We start from the raw sequence: 18,631 nt of genomic DNA on the forward strand, positions 1-18,631 counted from the left end.
TAAGAACTTTTCAAGGGTCTTCCTTTGCCTTTTAACTTTCAATCTTGTGATTGCAGGGCGAGCCCGGATCCGAAGGGCAAAAGGGAATCGATGGGGGGAAGGTAAGTACCACTATCTCCAGCAGACATATATTCCATACATGGCACATCAGCCAGATCTAGTTTCGTCAGGGAATCAATTCTTATAGGCTTTTCATTTTCTGCGCGATGCCCTGAGGGTGGGAGCGGCGCACAGTTTTCTGTGGGGCCGTTTTCAGATGCCTGTCAAATGTGAAGTAGATCCAGAGCCTTAATGTCCTTCTGCTGTGAAATGATTTCATATATATGTGCTGCCATGGGCTCGTAATACTAATGGAGCAAACTAATTTTTAAAATTACTTTTAGCCCCTCGAATGTCGTGTCAGGTCAAACTTTATCGTGCGCTTTTAAATCCAGCTTAAGTAATACAGCCCACGCAGCCAGAGCATCAGCTACAACCAGCTAGCTGCGTTTTCCGCTCACTCAAACTCAAAGGCACAACAGTCGTAAATGAATCCCTATTCTTAATGGGGCGAATGAATGCGCGAGCCTTTATTCCTAAGATGTGAAGCATGTGTGATGTCCGCTCACTGTGGTTAGAATCTCAGGGGATGCGGTTGCTGTGCAGATGGTCAGTTGAGAGCGACTTGACAGGGAGAATGGGTTTCATCACCGCTGCTCTCCTGACAAGAAAACAGCTTCCACAGAAATCAGCCTCCCTGCTGGAGCTGCACTCACTGCCGGCAGCACATCTAATAGAAATCAGAGGGGGAATCAGACGCACAAAGACACTGGCAAAGACGCCCGTTCAAAAATATTGATCGGAAGAATGAGGTTTTAGTTAAAAAAAAAATACACAGAAAATGATAGCTCTACAAATTTTCTGTTCTGCAGCATCCAGGTTTTAAGAAAAAAAAAAAAAAAGAAGACAGACAAGCAAGACAGACAAATGAAATGCAAGAAGTCAGAGATGTGTCATGTGTCTTGAAAAGCCGTCAGTGACACAATTATCCACAATAGCATTCGTGCAGTGTGAGCCATCCTTTGCAAAAAATGAATTCAGCCTCAAGAGAAAGGAGAATAAATAGATATGATGTTACCACCTAGTTTGTTTTTCCAAAACCAGCATGACTTCCTACTTCAAAGGCGGCTGATGTTTGCAGAATTGTTCATTATATCTGCTCCGACTAAAAACCCACTTTTTATCCGAGATGTAACAGTATTTACTTCAGATGAGTTGAGTCTTTGTCATTCAGTGGGTCTGTTTCGTTTCATATTTGTTGTTTAACTGTGCGTGCTTAGCGGACCATGCCGCAGCAATCAAGGAGTTTAGTGGTTTTGCCAGCGGCAGCTCTCCACTCACCTCACTCCTTGGCTGCCTGGATATCAAGTGGTACAGAAATGGAAACAGCGGGACGCTCGTTCAGTCAGGAAGGCAGCGATGACAAACTTTTGAACGAGAAAATCTGTTGCTCGAAACTGTCCACTGTGTGATTTAAAGTGTCTGCTCGGTGTTCAAGCTTATCTCATGCTTCTGAAAACCCATCTTTCATAGCAAGAGCAAATCGCTTCCTTTGCTTTTTTTTTTGGAAAATCTACTTGTTGTTGGTATTTAAATCCCATTTTAACTCTCCCTTAACCTCTGATCCCATTTTTTTTTAACTCAATCTCGCTTGCTTTCCTCGTGCTTTCCTCCTCTTTGCCTCAAAATAATTCAAAATAATTTACAACACGTGGACTTGTATCAAGCGAGTATAACACCCTTGCCATTGTCACAGCGCCCCCTGCTGGCTTGGTGTAGGACTGCATAGCTGCGAATGCCTGCCCGGCACTTCTCTTGCGAGAACCTGCCTGGTAGTAAGAAGCTTCAGCTCGGTGCTGAGAGACCACAACACCCTCTTTAATTGGAGAAATTCAATAGATGAGACAGGTTCGTTCTCACAAGGGGGCGAGCAAAGTAAGGTAGTCCTCCACCAGGCTCGCCGCGATCATTTTGTGATGCTTTAAGTGTTTCCCATGTGTGTTCCCGTCTATCCACTCCTCTAGCCGAGCAGCATGCAAATGAGGCTTTCTGTAAGTGATAAAAAAAAAAAACTCATCACATAGGGAGTGTTTATTATGTTATAGTGACATAATTATTTTTTGCCAAACAAGGTTTTTTTTTTGTTGTTGTTGTTGAGAAAACAGCTCTGCCCTAGACCAATCACATTCCGCCGGACTGGCGTCTGCTGATGAAGTCTTGCCAGGTCACCTTGTTGCAAGCGCAATTGTTATGAACAATCATTTGGCGCTGTCAATTAAACTTATTAGCAGGCCGCCGCCAGAGAGCAGACAGCAAAGATAACCGCGGACTCATTTAAATGTTATTGTCTGCTCGTTGAATGTCAAGTGGGCTGTTTAGCCGCTTCCAATTTAATGCATAGAGCAATATGTATGCATGGAGAGTCGAGCATTTCTGTTAGATGAACAGAAAGCACTTTCTCTTTTTGCGGAGATACTCTGTCTTAGTCCAAGTGGCGTTTCTCTCCCGGGACGCAACACATCAGGCAACATTAACCCCGGCCGCGACTCTTCTCTCCCGCGCACGTGCTCAAAAAGCTCTGCGCCAGGCCGGAAAATCCGCAATGTAACGCAATCTTCATCCCTGTGAAATAACAACATAAATCACGTTGCGACGGGACGCTCGTTATTAGTCTCATCCACGGCTGCTGAAAGCCGTGATTTATTTGATTTCTTGACCCTAAGCCTCGCATTTGATTTAGATTAATACGGGAGGCAGGACGTGGAATAAAATATGAGGTCACAGAGTCCCATGTCTCATCAGTGAGCGGCGAGCGGCTCCAGGATTAATGGGTTAAAACCAGTATCCCCAGTGCCTCCGAAAGAGAGGGGATGAAGTTGAACCTCATCAGCTAAATAAGACTGCCTGTTCTCAACCAGTTAATCACCTACAGCAATCAGTCCTAAGAGACCAGAGGGTCCAAAATACATTTTTAGCAAAAAGCTACTGTGCAGATGGTGGAGGACAGTAATGCATGTCCAAACTGAGCCAAATCTGGGCCAACGGGTTAATTAATGTGAGAAATCCCAATGTTTTATGTTAAGTTAAATTTGAAACTTTTCAGTTTTAATCATGAACTTGGCATTGAGAGGTTGGCCTGAGACGAGGTGACTAGTTTGTAAGAGTCAGTAAACACCTCCGAAGCTTAATTTCACTGATTTATCAGATGCAACACTGAGACCAGTCTTGGCTTAAAGGTTCCATTTTGCATATTCTGATATTTATTTATTTTTTATCAAGTGGTGCAGCCTTGCATCATGAATCATTTTGAGAAAAAATAGAAGAAAATGTACCTCATGCTCAACTTTAGCCTCCAATGCATTTGGCTACTGCATCAACATCATCTTTAGAACAGACGCGCTAACTGCCAAGGCATGAAACCTTCCAAAGTTGAGCGAGTAATTCCTTGATGATTTCAGTTCACCTATTTACTCCGAATGCTACTCCCCCAACGCCCCTCTCCTCCACTGCATTTAGCTCATATTCCAATTTTAAAGCTAGTGTGTTATTTATGTCTGGAGTGGACACCTGAGAAGCTGGAATTCTGCGTATGAGCATGTGATCGGGTATCGTTTAGCAGCCCTTCGAGACAGAGGCGGCGCTCAGCGTGTTGTCTTGAAAGGAGTCCAAGTGACATTCGCGGATACTTTCTGTACGCTCGAAGAGGGGTTGGCGCGGCACAAAGGCGAGCGAAGCGGCACCGACAGAACGTGATCCGACCTGGACCGCGGCATCTCTGAACGCGGCGGTTGCGCTCCGATATCCTCGCGCAACCTCCGCGTCTGGAGAGTTGTGAGCTATATTTACGCACCCGGCCGTAGTAGACGTGCTAATAATACGCTTTTTGCCACGCCCGATGTCACTTTGATAAGTCTTTTGCCACACTGTATCGGGTGGGAGCCCTGCTGAGCAAATGGAAAGTCACAAAAGGCATTTCCTGCCGTAACCCCTTCGGCATCCGGCCGGCGCTCAAGATGTCTGAAGTTACACGGAGATCCAGTTCCAAGAAGCCCCGAAAGGCCTGTCATTCACCGTCACAACGCCCCCGCCCTCCACCTCTCCCACTGGAACCCTTCTGAATTTTTAATGCGGCCGCAATTTTAATGCAGCCTCTCCCCCAACAGGACGAGCCCGGTGCGCCATAATTGAATTGCAGCGCGACAACTGAAAGAAAAACAAAACGCGCAGTTGCTTCACCTCCCTTCACGCAGGGCCGCTGACTCGCAGCTGTCGCGCCCGGTAAAAGATATAAGCAAATGTAATTAGGCTCGCTTTCGGTGTACTTCTTTGCCTCTCTGGCCGCGCTCATCCCCTCGCTGTGGCGGCGCCGGCCGGTTTGCCAGATTGGGTCGCGGCGGCGCCACGACGCACCGCAGTGTGTGTAATTAGCAGCCGAGTGTACACAGCTCCCCACAGCGTTCTGACCCCGTGCTGCAGGGGCGACGGCCCAGAAGCCCCCCCCCCCCCCCCCCCACACTCCTCCCTGCACCCAGACTATCAGCAAAAGCCAACGACGCACCCTGCCTCGCTTCCTCGTCGCGGCTGGCCGGCGACCAGGTCCGTCGGACAGACGGTCATTAACTTAAATGAGCTGCAGAGCAGAATGTAGGTTGACTAAAAATATAAGGGGAGGGCGGCGGGGATGCAGCATCCCATAAGGGGTCATTCAGTGTTTCCTTATTCAAAGGAATCCACTCGACAATCACCGACATCAGTCATTTTCATTTGATTTTAATTTGGTGTTGGTCAGTTGAGGCTTTGTATGTAAAATATTGCTTGCTGATCACCTTCGTGTAATGTTAAAGCCTCACCTTTTTTTTTTTTTTCAAGCTTTGTTTAAAAGTGTCTTTAGGTTTAGGTGTGGGTTGGTTTGGCATAGCGTTAGACTCTACTGCACTGAGAACACAGGTTTATATGATGTACCTGAAGCCACAGAATACACTCGGAACTCTATATAGTTGTAAAACGTTTTATTCATTTAAAACTTTTAGCAGTTTGATTCAAACCGTTCCAATGTAAAAGATCTGCCCGGACTGACATTTTACATTTTAAGACTTGTAAGAGGAACAAAGTCTGGCACAACTTCAAGCACTCTCAGCTTTATTAAGCTGGAAAGTAACGCTTGAGTGCATTATTTTTGAGAGCGATTTATTTTTTTCTCCAGAGCACTTAGACAGGCAGTTAATTGCCTATTTTTTGGAAGCAGTCTTTATTTCCGATGTTGCGTCACTTACTGTGGCAGTATTGAGGTATTAGACATTTTCTTTCTTCTTTTACTACCAACTATGATGATATTTTAAATAGTGAAGCCACCTCTTTTTTAAATTCCTGATCCATCTTAACAGCTCTTATGTCATGTGATGCGCACTGTACCCAAGTCCAGACACTGGAGATGTCCAGTCAGGACATTCAGTGAGGAGGTGGATAAAAAGATCTCAACGGTCCTCTAACAAGTTTTCTGACCACTATGTGCCACCAACTTTGACACACTGGATCTTTAAACTATTAGATTGAACTGACGGACAAACCTAAACGAAAACTTTGTGATTCATTTGTAACTTGTAATTATGTATTCATGGCATATTTCTGTGGCACACAAAGCAACAAATCGGGTGACAGAATCAATATAGTTATATATGTGCGGTGGGAGAGTGACTTTTGGATTGACTGAGATTCTTCTTTGACCTGAATTTGGTTTCTGATAAGAGGTCTATGCCACGGGGGGAAATAACTTTCCACCCTGGCCAATTGTCAATGCATTATTCAGTTTGAATTATGTCTTCTTCCCCGTCAGCCCTTTGTCTTGTGTCTGCAGTCTGCCGGAGAGAGGATGCTGCTGAGGAAACGCTCATTTCACAATAATGATGCACGGGGAAACAGAGCCTTAAATATTCATTCCTCGTTACAACAACCCTGAGTTGTGATGATGTAATTTTGTCATTCTAACCTAATTTGTATTTCCTCGACTGACTGTTGTTGCGAGGATGCCGAAATACTTACTGTATAACTAATGTTGTGAGGACTTGTTTGTTTGGAAAGCAGAGGCCCAAAATATGAAATGTTTTTTTAAATACTACAATAAAGTCGGATGTCGCAGAGAGAAACATCCAGAATATGTGAAGTTGGGTCACTGCTGGGAAAAGAAAATTGGATTAGAGTCCAACAATCGAATATAATTTCTTCATCTAACATGTAATTACAGTTGAAGTTGTGAGATCATCACTCAGGTGATCAGTGACAGAAGGCCAATGTTCTCATACACCCATTCCAGTGTGTCTGTTCTGAAAGAGTCCAATTCTGAGAGTGCATTCTTTGCCGTATGTATGTATGTATGTATGTATGGCTTCAGTTTATTTCCAGACGTTGGCAGCACTTGGTACAGATCGATGTAGAGTGATCTCTGGCATGAACCTAGTGGGCTGCAGTGTTAAAAGGGGGTCTGGAGAGACGCGAACGTCGAGAGAGTCGTGGCTGGAGACGTGAACGTACTGACGGCGGAAGCACTTTGCGGTTATTAAATGCAGTTAATGGAATGATGCCGCTGTAAATGAGTTGCAAGGAGCTGAACGGCACACGTCTGAGGGTTTGAACTCAAAGCGGGGCAGAATCACGACGCACTTTCAAGTGTTACGTTACAGAGGTCCGTACAAAAAGCTTCAATTTAACTCCCGTACAGTTCCCCTCCCGCTTGTCTGTGGTGCTCAGTGCACAGTAATAAGGTATCAGACATGTGCCATCTCTTACAAATGCCGGAGCAGAAGTCGGCCTTGCAGTGTGAGGAAAACGAAAACTGACATTACGGCTGCAAAGGACCATTTTAAAATCAAAGACTCCCTTCGACAAGACGAGACAAAATGTCCTTGTGGCGAAAAAGGTGCAAAATCTCTCAAATTGCAAGTCACACACTGGAATATAATTGACAGGACGAGGAGATTTAAGTGTCCTTGTCGTCGTGTGAGCTGTGCATGCTGACACTGGCTGGTCATAAGTGGGGTAATAAACGGCTCTAGATCCCGCTGTGGCCTGATTGCCTCAGTAAAGAGGTTACGCCGTATTGATTTAAGGGCTGCATAGTTTTGCAAGATTTTACGCGATTCATGTGTCTCCAATGTGTCAGTCAGCACACGTGTCTTCCCAAAAAAATAAGCAAAGTCCATTGTTCTTGGACCTGCTCCGCTTTTACTGAAAAGCGTCTTTGTGACGTCATGAAGGGCACTGACACCAATTTCATGGTGCAGTGACAAGAATCCCACACCCGGTGCCGGTTCAGCCCTCTAATTCTGCCCTGCAGCTGCCTCATTTTTAAATCCAACATGATTAAGCCGGAGTTGGAAGGCTTTAAACAAAAGTCTTTTTTGGAGCTCTGTGGGGATGTAACATTTTTCAAAGCTGCTCCACTGGTATCAAGGATGAAAAACAATAACTTGAGATGGGTACCTATTAAATAAAGCAATCCTGGACGTTTTGCTCTGTGTGTGCTGGAGGGCCTAAAGGCACGAAAACGTCACGTCACCATCGTACCACCTAAAGAGCATCGTATAGTATAGTTCCTCACATTGCAGTGGGGAAGGAACATTCTTTTGGCTCCATTTTTACCGTAACTTCTGTTTTTTTCCTTCCTTTTTTTTTTTTGAATGGTAGTGTTTAATAAGAGGCTGGCACTGCATTAGTCACATCTCTTGTGCAGCCGGACCTAATGTGATAAAAGGTGCGCAATCATCTTCAGCGGAGATATAACTTACTATTAATAGCCTCCCTGAGTCTAATTTTAACCGTGACGAACTCCCGTATTTCTGCGTCATTCCACAGATGCCTCCCTGCGCTCCCCGTCTCCCCCGTTTTCTCCCCCTCTAACCCATTTCAAAGCCGCGCCGCCGCCAACGCCACCGCCGCCGCCGCTGCTGCTGCTGCTGCTGCTCCTGCTCCTGCTGGCCCGAATGTGTCACACCTAACAAGGCTTGCCGCAAATTTAGCCTGTCAATACGCGTCAAGGCTCATTCATCAGCTATCGCTCTTTATCTCAGCTGTCCTTCCCTCTTTCACATTTCACCACCGAGAGGGCTTGACTTTGCCCCGGGCTCGCGCGGTTCAATTCCACCTCCAGGTCATCCGCTTTGAGGTGAGAAGCAATGACAACCCTTGGTGAGGGGGAACCGAGCGCGGCAAGGTGACAGGAAAAAAAAAAAAAAAGGAAGGGAGAGCGTCGGTGGTACTCCAGCTGAGTTGAACTCCTCCAGCAGGTTTTTTTTTTTATTTTGGCGGGGGGTGAGTGGGAGAGGGTATGCCATTTCCTTGAAGCCCTCTGTTGTGCAGTGGCAGAAAGGAATAAAGACCTTTTACATGTTGCATTGTCTTCAAACAGAAACTTATAATATATTGTGCGCTTCTGTTCCCCAGGGTCTGAAAGGTGACCTGGGGCCAGTTGGCCCACTTGGCCCAGTTGGTCCCAAAGGAAACAAAGTGAGTGAGTGCGCCGTCACCTGCAAACCTGGACAGAAATGACCTCATGAATTCCCCCCCACGCCACCCTCCTCCTCTCCATAAAAGTAGACACTTGAGGGAACCTGCTTGACTTTCAGGAGCAGTAATCCCCGTCTCAGTAGCAGGTCTGACCATCTGCTTGAAGAGCAGCTTTGATTGCTTCTTGAAACACGGACAGATAAAGAATACTGTTATTGCGGGCATAACTTAGCAGGACCTTATTAATGGTCATACGGAGTCATTTTTATCCCGGCGCAGAGGCAGTGTTTATGTATTCATAGGGACACCTGTTTAGAATGGGCATACCGAGCTAAATCCCTTTATCGTGCTTCCTTTAAACAGTTTCTAAAGCCCGCGGCCAGGTGTGCTTACTATTGCCTGTGTGTTTGGAATAGCTGGCCTTCAAACAGTTGCTGTATATACAGAAGGTATGTCGACCGTGATGGAGTCCAAATGGCCGACAGCCGGGTTTCTAGTAAAGACGTGCACATAATGTAAATCCTATCGTAGAAATATCGACGAAAACACCGTTGCGAAATCGCTGCGTTTTACATTAAGCAGTGCTATGTGAAGTCACGATCAGGGGAAAAATTTGCGTGTGCCCGTTAGCGCTGACTGGCCACATGAGAGCGATTGTAGTCCACAATTTCAACAAACAACTGTGGATCCAAAACTTAAAAAAGAAAAAAAAGTTAGGAAATGCCAAAGGACCTTGTGGCGCCACCACCTGTCCATGAATCGTGGTCTGGACAGCCCAAGGGCCACGCAATGAATGTATTATGTGACCTGCATGTAAAAAAGGTTTTTCAATTACAGCTTTGTGATGTGTTTTCAAATCAAGGCAATGAAACGCCACCTTATACGAGCAAAAAAAGTATGTTTTGTATGTAATTAATCACCATTTTGCTTTATGACAAACGTACAATTTATAATAATGTTATGCAAAATGCAGCAAAGTCTATATCATATACTGCATTCAAGAAGCGCTGCAGCATTATTACATAATGAGGTGAAAAGCTATCGAGGTTGTCTCATTACGCAGCGTCACATTGGGGTTTTTCCTTTTGCATTTCCTTTAGACGCACTCTTTACTCGTCATTTTCAATTTGGACAGTTTTCAGGGTTAATGAAAATGCACCTGGGAAGAACGAGCATGAAGAGGAGGCTCGTTCCTACTTCATCGTCTGTCGCGCTCTTGCCTCAACGGCAAACAAGAAAAATACCGGTCTTTTTAAACTTTCTTTTCTTTTCAACCAACCCTGGCTTTATATCCCGTATGCGAGATGTTGTTTTTTTCCACCCGCTGTAATTAGTTTCCATATCTCTGACTCTTTCAGCTTCCCTCCCGTAGCCCCCTTTCCTTCGCTCGTCGCCGCTGCTGTTATTGTTATTGTCTTTGGGAAGAGCTCGCCACGTAATTGTAGGTGCATCGCTCCGTCTGCCAGCCTTGAAGTTATAATGAGGTCTGTGTGTTTCCCGCGAAGACAAGAGAGAATCACAGGGTATTTTATCCTATTTTCCGGCTGGCGGCTCAGGGAGGGCTTGGAGTGGAGGTTTGTTTGTTTGTATCGAAGCCGACGGGAGCGGGGTTGGCGGCGCAATTTGGAAGCATGGAGTAATCCGGCTGTGTCCCGGGATGACCTCTGGACTGTGGCGGAGGTGGCGGGAGAGAGGAGGACCACTGCCAGGCTGTCCAAACATCTCCCGTCCCCCTCCGCCGCACACTGGCATCAATTGGGGAGCTCCATCCAGAGACAGTCTGCTCCACCCAGAGTGTGTGAAGGAGAGGTACCGCAGGTCGGTCCTTCCTGCAGCTGTTAATATATGTTATATTGTTAGACTCCATAAGAAACTCCCAGTGAACATCCAGCTGCACTAACCAAGCTCAATACAAGAGCAGGCAGTTGTTGTTTATATTGTTTTAGTTCTTAGTATTTAATTGGTCCAATTAAATATTATCTTTGCTGCCGTGACTTGCAGTTTCCCCACACGGGACTAATTGAGGTAGATCCTATTCTATTCTGTTCTAGTCTATTCTATTTTATTCTAATATTTGCCTTAATATCTCATAACAGGCGCATTTTCGACATCACTATGAGCCACAATTCTCTCCACCTTTCTCTCTCTCCTTGCTTTCAACTTTATCTCACCAAAAAACACACCAGCAGCTGTGAAGTCCGCCACTGCTCTCATCTCGCCGGCCCTTTTTTTTTTTTTCTTTGATGTACGATGTAGTTTTGTGGTGACAATGGGGAACAACTGCGGGAGCACCCGGCTGCCGATGGATGAGCTCTGTCTGAAATATAGAGAAAGCAAAGCCAGGCGGTTGAAAGGCCTGATGTTTGCTCGTTGCTTACACTGGGCCACAGTGGGGTTAGAAAGGCATCGAGTCCTGCCTTGTGGGACTTTTTCAAAGCCGCGCGTGTGTCAAAGTCGCCAAGACAAAGTTATCCTGCCCATTCTTTGCTAATCCCGCCGGGCTTTCACGCGATCAGGGAGTTTATTTAAAGGTGCCGCCCATGTGCAGTTGTAACAAGGTACCCCTCTCCACTGATTGCATGGAAGTCATCTTAAAAGGCTTCATTTCAAGTCGTACTCTAAATAGTCTGAGCCCCGACAGTAAACAGTGCACGTATGTGCAGCCAGGGCCGAGCGTCTCTTCTCAACCCAGCTCTTGCAAAGTGCAGAGGAATTATGACTAATTGCAGTTTTCCTTCACAGGGCGATTCTGGTGTGGCTGGAGTTCCGGGGCTGCCTGTAAGTTCACAGTGTTTCATTTACATCTCATTATGCTGCCGGGACATGGAAGTCTACGGGAAAGTTGAAAACGCCACCTGAAATGGTGGCTCCGAGCTTTTGTAAATACGTTTGTTTGAGCCGACGCCACGCTCGGTCACACTCACCTCTTCAGTGCCCAGTCGCGGTGCCTAATTAGCATCCCATGGATTGGACTGACCGGTAGGCTTCCTCACTTGGACGGAGATAAAGGACAGCGGTGAGGCAAAGGGACGCGGTGCTCCAGGTGTTGCGGTGGAGGGGCCAGAGGTCAACAGGTTGTTGCGGGGCAGGTTTTTTACGGGGTGAAGTACGAGGGAGCCGTCCTCGTTTCACTCGAAAGGCTTTACGAGGTCGGAACATTTAATTGGACAAGCCTTGATGTTATTGTCTCTTTGGTCTCGTGTAAACTTAGAGGACAAACAAGCGTTCTGTGTCAGTGCACACCCAAATTGAACACACACTTCATTTTTTCTAAAACTTATTTCTCATCCCAGACTCCAGTGTAGCAGCCATACATCATTTATCAAAACTGTGTCGACCTCCAGAAAACAGCAGATTAACCCCTCACTTTTGCAGACCACGGCAAAAAATAACGAGGCACCGTGCCAAGGTGGAGGGACGACGTGGTCAGCGCTGTTGTCTCTGACCCCGGAAGACATACCGGTGTCCTTTCTGTAACATTTCGGTTCAGCGCACAGACTCCAAAAAAATGTGTCCCCAAAACAAAAGACAGACTTTTCTCATTTCCAAGATCGCTAAAAGGTTAAATAAAAAAACAAACATTGTTCAAAGTGAACGCTGCCAACCGCGAGACCTTTGAATCTGCGGCGCTGTTCTTTCCGGGAAGTTCGTTGACACTGACAGTCACAGCGAATTTTGCATTTCGTAAATTTAGTAAATGTGTCAGCCGTGCCATCTATAAATCCCCCCTTTTCAGCACCTGAACCCGGTGGCAGCAACAACCATTTAAGGCGGCACCTTTCCTTGTGAACTCACTCCTCACACATTCTCCCCCGGGGGGGCGGGGGGGCATTCTTCCAGTTTGGCTCCAGCGCCCCGCTCAAAGGAAACTATGCACGCGGCCAGATGCCGGCATAGTTACCTATCAACGCGCGGAGTGATTGTGCGGGTGACACGCCATCAACGCATTGTACCCGGGGAGCCGACGGCTGCGGAAGATTAAAGGGTTTAGCTAATTATGCTCTCAACATGAGGGGGATCAGTCTGGAGGTTTCACATCAACACCAGACCTGCGGCTCCCCCCCGGTTCCGCCCCCCTCACGCCGCGGCAAAATCCCGAAAGCGCCGCCGCCGCCACCTTGCCTTGCCTTGTCTTTCATCGTGCTATTTTCACATTTACGAGGACGAGAGCAGCCTCCCCTCAGCCAAGCGAGAGACAAAACTTTCTCACGTCGTGCCAGTAAATTGGTTGGCAGAATCGTGTTGGGCAGGACTCGGGGAAAGTCGCGGGCTTGCTGCGAGTAGATTTACTGCTGTCTCTTGTTACCAGAAGGTCAGACTAGGCAGTGCGCTTACAAGGCAGCTAAAGATGCATGCCTTCGCATGAATAATTGATTTATTAGCAGGGAGCGTGGCATCAGGTCAGCGCTGTTACTCTTTTATCACTAGGCTGCAAAAAAAAAAAAGGAGAAAAAAACAAAATGCCCCAGGATTGTTCTCTAGTTAAACACTCTCGCCTATTGTGGTTTTTTTGTGTGTGTTTTCTTGTTCTTTGAACGAGCGCCCCCCCCCCACAACCAGACGCCCCCGCGCCTGACGAGAGAGATCTATGTTTGTCCGTTTCTGCGGACGCTGCCAAGAAAAGTCAACAGCGTTTGACTTTTGGATGCCAATCGAAAGAAGACACCAATTACCGGCATTCGGCTCGCATTTGAAAGCCGAGATGTTTCACGTCGGCCTTGTGTCGCTTGCGTGCGCCGGCCACCCCGACGCCTCTGTCTGCCCTTTCCTGACAGTAGCCAGCGGGGTGCCGGCAGAGTTGTTATAGTCGGAGGCCTAACTTCTCTGCCGGGTCAGGGCAGCCAAGGATAATTACCTCATGACCAATTGTGTCGCCCGCCTATAACCGGCAAGCATGCGTACCGTAAAAATATACACGGGTCGTGTGATTTGTCACTCCTTTATCACCTCTTTTAAACGCTTACTGACGTTTCTCGCTTTGTTCCTTCCGTTCCTAAGGCCGAGAGCGAGTGTCTCAAGGGGGAACAGGTACTTTCAGAACACATTACTTTTCCCTAAAATCAAAAAAAGAAATCCCTCCTACTGTTTGTGATCTTCATCGTGTTTCGCTCTGTGAAAATAAATCTTTATTTTGCTCACGCAGGGCTCTCAAGGCATCAAGGGAGACAAGGTAATTCAATTACTTACTATTTCCAAGCAAGAGATGTCGCCTGCATATGTTTTCTTTTTTCTTGTCGGACTAAAGACAAACAAACAAACACAACATGCAGCACAATTAGGTTCAACAGGCACTTGGAAAAAGGCCGTTAGCGCGCCGCTTAACAGGTACTTCAAAACACCATCACGGCTGCAGCGCATACCTTAATAATAGGCCTGGGCTCTGATTAAAGAAGGCTGCAAATTGCCTCGTACGCAGTGAAATGGCTTCAAAGCCTCAGAAACGAGGGCGATTTGAAACTGCAGCTGGACAACCTCACTCCTTTCTGTTCGCGCCTCTTGCTTTCTCTTTTTTTTGAAACCCCGGCTAACACTGTGTCAACTTTGACTGCAAATCTGCCGAGAACATGTGGCACAAACATCTGTCCTCAGCTTCTTTTTTTCTTTTTTTTTTGCACCAGAAGCGAGCCGTAATCTCCCGCCGCCGTTGCCAAATACACGAGGATGTAACACCCCCCCGTTCAATATGTCGCATGTCGTTACTGCAGGGATTGGCGGGAGTGCCAGGTCAGCCCGGGGAACCAGGCAAAGAGGGCAAAAGGGTGAGTAAACAGAGACACTAGGGCTGTTGTGTGGCCTGACTGCAAGGGTTCCGGCCCAGGGAAAAGGCCAAACGGCAGCTGAGTGGCTTTTGTCGTCTGGGAATAGGCAAAGATGATCTGTAGGCCCGCAAAGAGTCAAGGGGAGCTGCAGGGTTGGCTGTGTGACAATTAATATATAGTCGTCAAGGTTAAGGGGTCACACTACACACACACACACACTCACAGTGTGACTGGCAGCACAAATGGTCGAGTCCCGCTGGCTGGGTTTTCAGTCCCTTCCTCTCTAGTCCTCAGGCCAGATTCGATTTGAAATAAAGGTACAGTCTGTGAAAAAAAAACATACTTTGGCCCTTTTGGTTGGTCGCTCTGTAAAGACATGTTACCTTCAATGCAGCTCGAGTTTTTTGTCCACCGGCAGATATCAACAAAACAGTGCTAGTTTCAACCTCTCAAACAGGAATTTTTCCCATCTGTATGGATAAATGAACGTCCTCATCCTTTACACACAGGACAACATTTTATTAACTTTTTATTGCCATGGAATAACCAGAAGTAAATCTACTTTATTGTCAGTCCATACTTAGAGCGCTCCTTGTGCTGCGCTCCTTGTGCTGCGCTCAGTAGCTGCGTTTCATTACAGATTTTCGCTAAATAAAAGCGATATTTCTAGAATTTCGACAAAGTACCATTGCGATTTGCAGGTGTTTCCATCGAATGGTGCGAAGCGCATACGCCGCAATTGCTTTCGTTTGTTTACGTTTGTTTGCTGTCAAGAATGGTTGCTATTTTTTTCTCTTTGATTACTTTAAAAATATTCCGTCTGAACTGGTCACGTGACCCCCCCCCCCGTATGTCACGTCTGGTGACGTGTAAATGCAAATAAAGTGTTTCTATTACACATTTTGCGGCATACTTCTTTATCGATACCTCTGAAAAACCACCTCATGAGAGCATTAAAAACCCATTAGCGACTTTTGAGAGGTTTTTTGAAGTTTAGGTGTTTCCATTGCGAGTTTTTTATTGCGATATTTAGGTTTTGCACAATTTTAGGGGAAACGCAGCTACTGTTGTTGCGCCTTCTGTTGTGCGTTTCTCAAGGCTTCTGATTGACCAGTGCGAATAATCAGAGAATTGATGGTCACCTGTTCATTTGGTGAGTACTTAACGTCATCTTACAGCCTGGACATACACTTAGCTGTGCATTCGACTGTGTTTAAACGCTTCCTCTGTGCATCAGAGGCTGGGAAAAAAAACAACATGTTTTTAAAAAAATCGCTACGCATCTGTTTGTGCAGTCCATTAACCGCCGGTTGGAGTTTAAGAGCCAGTATATTTAACGAGGTATGAAAACTATGACACTCCGAAACCTTATGCTGGTTTGCTTTTCTCTTCATTCGTGCGTTACAGCCAATATTGAGGCAGGCCTTAAATGAGCTGTGGAAATATGCTGCCGTCCCTCGACATCGCGGCGGAGAGGCGGTCGTCAAGGACGGGTGGAGATTGTCTCCTTTGTGTACCACCCTGTTGACTGGGCCAGCACAGTCTCCGAGTGTGTGAGCGCTTTTGAATGTCTGACGGGGAATGGTCACAAAGCAGCGGGCAAAACATTTGGATCCGCCGCAGCAGACTGTAAAATATATAGTCGATTGAGCCATGGAGAAGCCGTAACTAGGTCAGGCAAATGTTTTGGGCTTTTTTTTTTTGTTTTTGTTTTTTGTTTTTGTTTTTCGTCTTTTTAACTTGAGGCATTTGGACTTTCAGGAATTTTAACCCCTTCTGTGAGCAAATGCAAAAACAGTAGCAGTGTATGACTCATGCAGCCATTTACTGAAATGCAATGCGCGCACACACACACACACAACCACTATATTGGCAGCATAGGAAAAATGTGCTCTGAGGCTGCAGCGGCGGCGGTATCTCCCTGCCTCATTAGTAAAGGGCTGTATTATAGCTCATCTGCCTGAGTGTCACAGCTATCAATTATAGCGTGCACTGCACCTGTGCAATATGTTCCCCCCGTGATAATTATTTTCGATAAAATAGCTGCCTCCGCACTCAGTGTTGTGCCTTCTTTCCAATTTCTCCCTATGTCTCCTGTGCAAAAAACAGACCAGAAAGTTGACACATGTCCTGCTGCCACCACTGCCGCCGCCGCTGCTGCTGCCGCTGCTGTTGTTGTTGTTGCTGAAGACGCAGTCCTGACCTATTAATACCTCGTCTTTGATGACGGGATGACTTCACGCTGGCTGTTAATCTGCTAAGGTTTCTGCTTATTCTTAGCTCCAGGAGCACCCATGTGGTCCGGGGGGTTGTTGACCAACTGGTGCATCTCTGCGGCTCTGATGTGTCCTGTTTCAGGATGGGTGGCGGCGCCGGGGCGTGTGTGTATCGTTATCAGGGTGCCAGCTTGTGGCCGAGCTGAGACAAGCAAGACAATCTCACCCAATTAGCAACTCTTGTCCGCGCTTGTAGTAGCTCATTGGTTTCGCCCGCGAGCCGTGGCTCCTGTACTGGGTGGGGAGGGAGGCGGGGAAGTGGAGGGTTGTGGAGGAGGGGGGGCAGGGACGCAGAATAGCCTGACACACAGTGACCACTCAGCATCCTTCATACAATAGCCGGGAGTGGAGAGCTTTCACAAGGCCTTAGATTCAAGCGGGACTATCTTTCACACTGTCCGCTTCAATTTATTGTCGAGGGAAAAGTACAAGTACTCAAAGCTATTTAGATTTACTTCAAGGAGATGCGTAGGACACCTCAGAAGGAGGGCGGGGGGAATGTAAAGGGGGCGGTCGAGAATGTCGCCATTTGCCTCAAATCCTCCGTGAAGCTCAAAGCAACGAGCACACGCGGGTCCGTTCTGTGACCTTCACAGAATCCTGATTTCATTTCGCCAAAGATGTCCAGGAATTAAGGGGAAATGCATTTCCCCTCCACGTCCCCATTAATAGTAATGCAGAGAGTTGGAGGCACCAAGCAGGACGCTTGCAGCATGTTTAAAAAAAAGAAGAAGAAAAAATAGGATTGTGTAAAAGGATACGTCCCACTTGCAAAACGTAATGGGCGAAAAACTTTGATCAAGCAATTTTAATGAGGCGCTAAGCCCTGTGTTGTAATCACAGCGCCCTCATAACGCAGGTCATGGAGGCAGTAGGGCCGCCTCTTAATTTTAGAGCCGTGTTCACGCCAGGAGACGCTCACACGGCGCGCACGTATATGTACGAGGGAGCGTTCCAAAGCCTTCGCCGCATTCGAACGGGGCGAGCGAGGGAAGAGCGGCGACGGAAAAGTGGCTTTCATTTCGCTATGCTCTAAATAAGCTGGAGGGGAGGGTAAGAAAACCAACCCACGCTCGGTCAGGAGGCGCTCGCATGCCTCCTTAAAGCCGAAAACGTACGGGAACGTGGCGCGGCAGGGCCGGTTTATTCATGCGTTGCCAGGACTTCCTCGCGTCGCCCTCAGCGCTTCGCAGCGTTCGGGGGAAGGACATGTGTGGGCTCGCTTTCAGACGCGGCCGCATCCCCTCCGCGGTGGCAGGCTCCCGTGGATTAATAAATAATCACCTTCAAAATCCCCCTATTACAGGATAGGTATTGGAGATTTAATCCACTGCTTTAAGCCTTATTAGCTGGATAAATATACCTGTATTAAAATAAAATAAGTCCTCGCTGAATATGATTCCTTTTTTGCTTTTTCCTCCAAAGCTCAGTAAACAACCACAAAGATGCACCTTTTTTTTTGTTTTGCTTTTTGTGTTCTCACCGTCGTATGTTATGTCGCAAAATAGCACAAATGCGGAGCAATTAAAAATCCCCCTCCAGTTTTGCCGAGAGCCCGGCGCCGCGTCAAAGGATTCATTGTGTCCTGCTTTGGGGAATGCTCGTGTGCGACAGATGTGCTGCGCGGTGTTTGTTCTTCGACAAAGCCGCGCGGGGCGCAGAGATGATGAAACTCCAGCGAGCCCCGGAGGAAGGAGAGCGGCGCATCATCTGTCAACGTCGGATGAATAATGCAGCGCACATCCTCTCACTTTTTCATTAATTAATTTTGACCTAATGATTAAAATAGTTAGTCAGCTCGTTTCGCTGGGTCGGAGTAGTTTTAAGTTGTCTTAACTTGGCGGGGCTCAAGCATCTGGTCTTGGAGGAGCGTTGCCTGTTGTTTTTGTTGTTTTGTTGTTGTTTAGATTCTGTGGCGAATCTTCCTCCTCCTGACTTGTGTTTTTTTCCCGTGGGAGTGACCATCTGCAGAGGTTGTCTGAGGTTTCGGTCTGTTGACACTGAACTGTACGAGGCAACTGCTGCAGGTGTCATGAGATGGTTTGAGAAAAGAAAAAA

General features: G+C 46.9%; 1 protein-coding gene across 1 annotated transcript in view; it reads left to right on the forward strand.

Moving 5' to 3' along the window:
- The window catches only part of LOC142883506 (uncharacterized), a 108,146-nt gene that overhangs the window by 22,679 nt on the left and 66,836 nt on the right, over positions 1 to 18,631 (forward strand). Inside the window, exons 11-16 of the mRNA XM_076018422.1 lie at positions 57 to 101; positions 8,476 to 8,538; positions 11,281 to 11,316; positions 13,537 to 13,566; positions 13,682 to 13,708; positions 14,244 to 14,297. Coding sequence (XP_075874537.1) covers positions 57 to 101; positions 8,476 to 8,538; positions 11,281 to 11,316; positions 13,537 to 13,566; positions 13,682 to 13,708; positions 14,244 to 14,297 — 255 coding nt within the window. The remainder of the gene's footprint in view (positions 1 to 56; positions 102 to 8,475; positions 8,539 to 11,280; positions 11,317 to 13,536; positions 13,567 to 13,681; positions 13,709 to 14,243; positions 14,298 to 18,631) is intronic.

Source organism: Nelusetta ayraudi, unplaced genomic scaffold (genome assembly GCF_046127955.1).
Source record: "Nelusetta ayraudi isolate G7.1 ecotype Tasmania unplaced genomic scaffold, CSIRO-AGI_Nayr_v1 ptg000008l, whole genome shotgun sequence".
In the NCBI taxonomy this organism is placed as follows: Eukaryota; Metazoa; Chordata; class Actinopteri; order Tetraodontiformes; family Monacanthidae; genus Nelusetta; species Nelusetta ayraudi.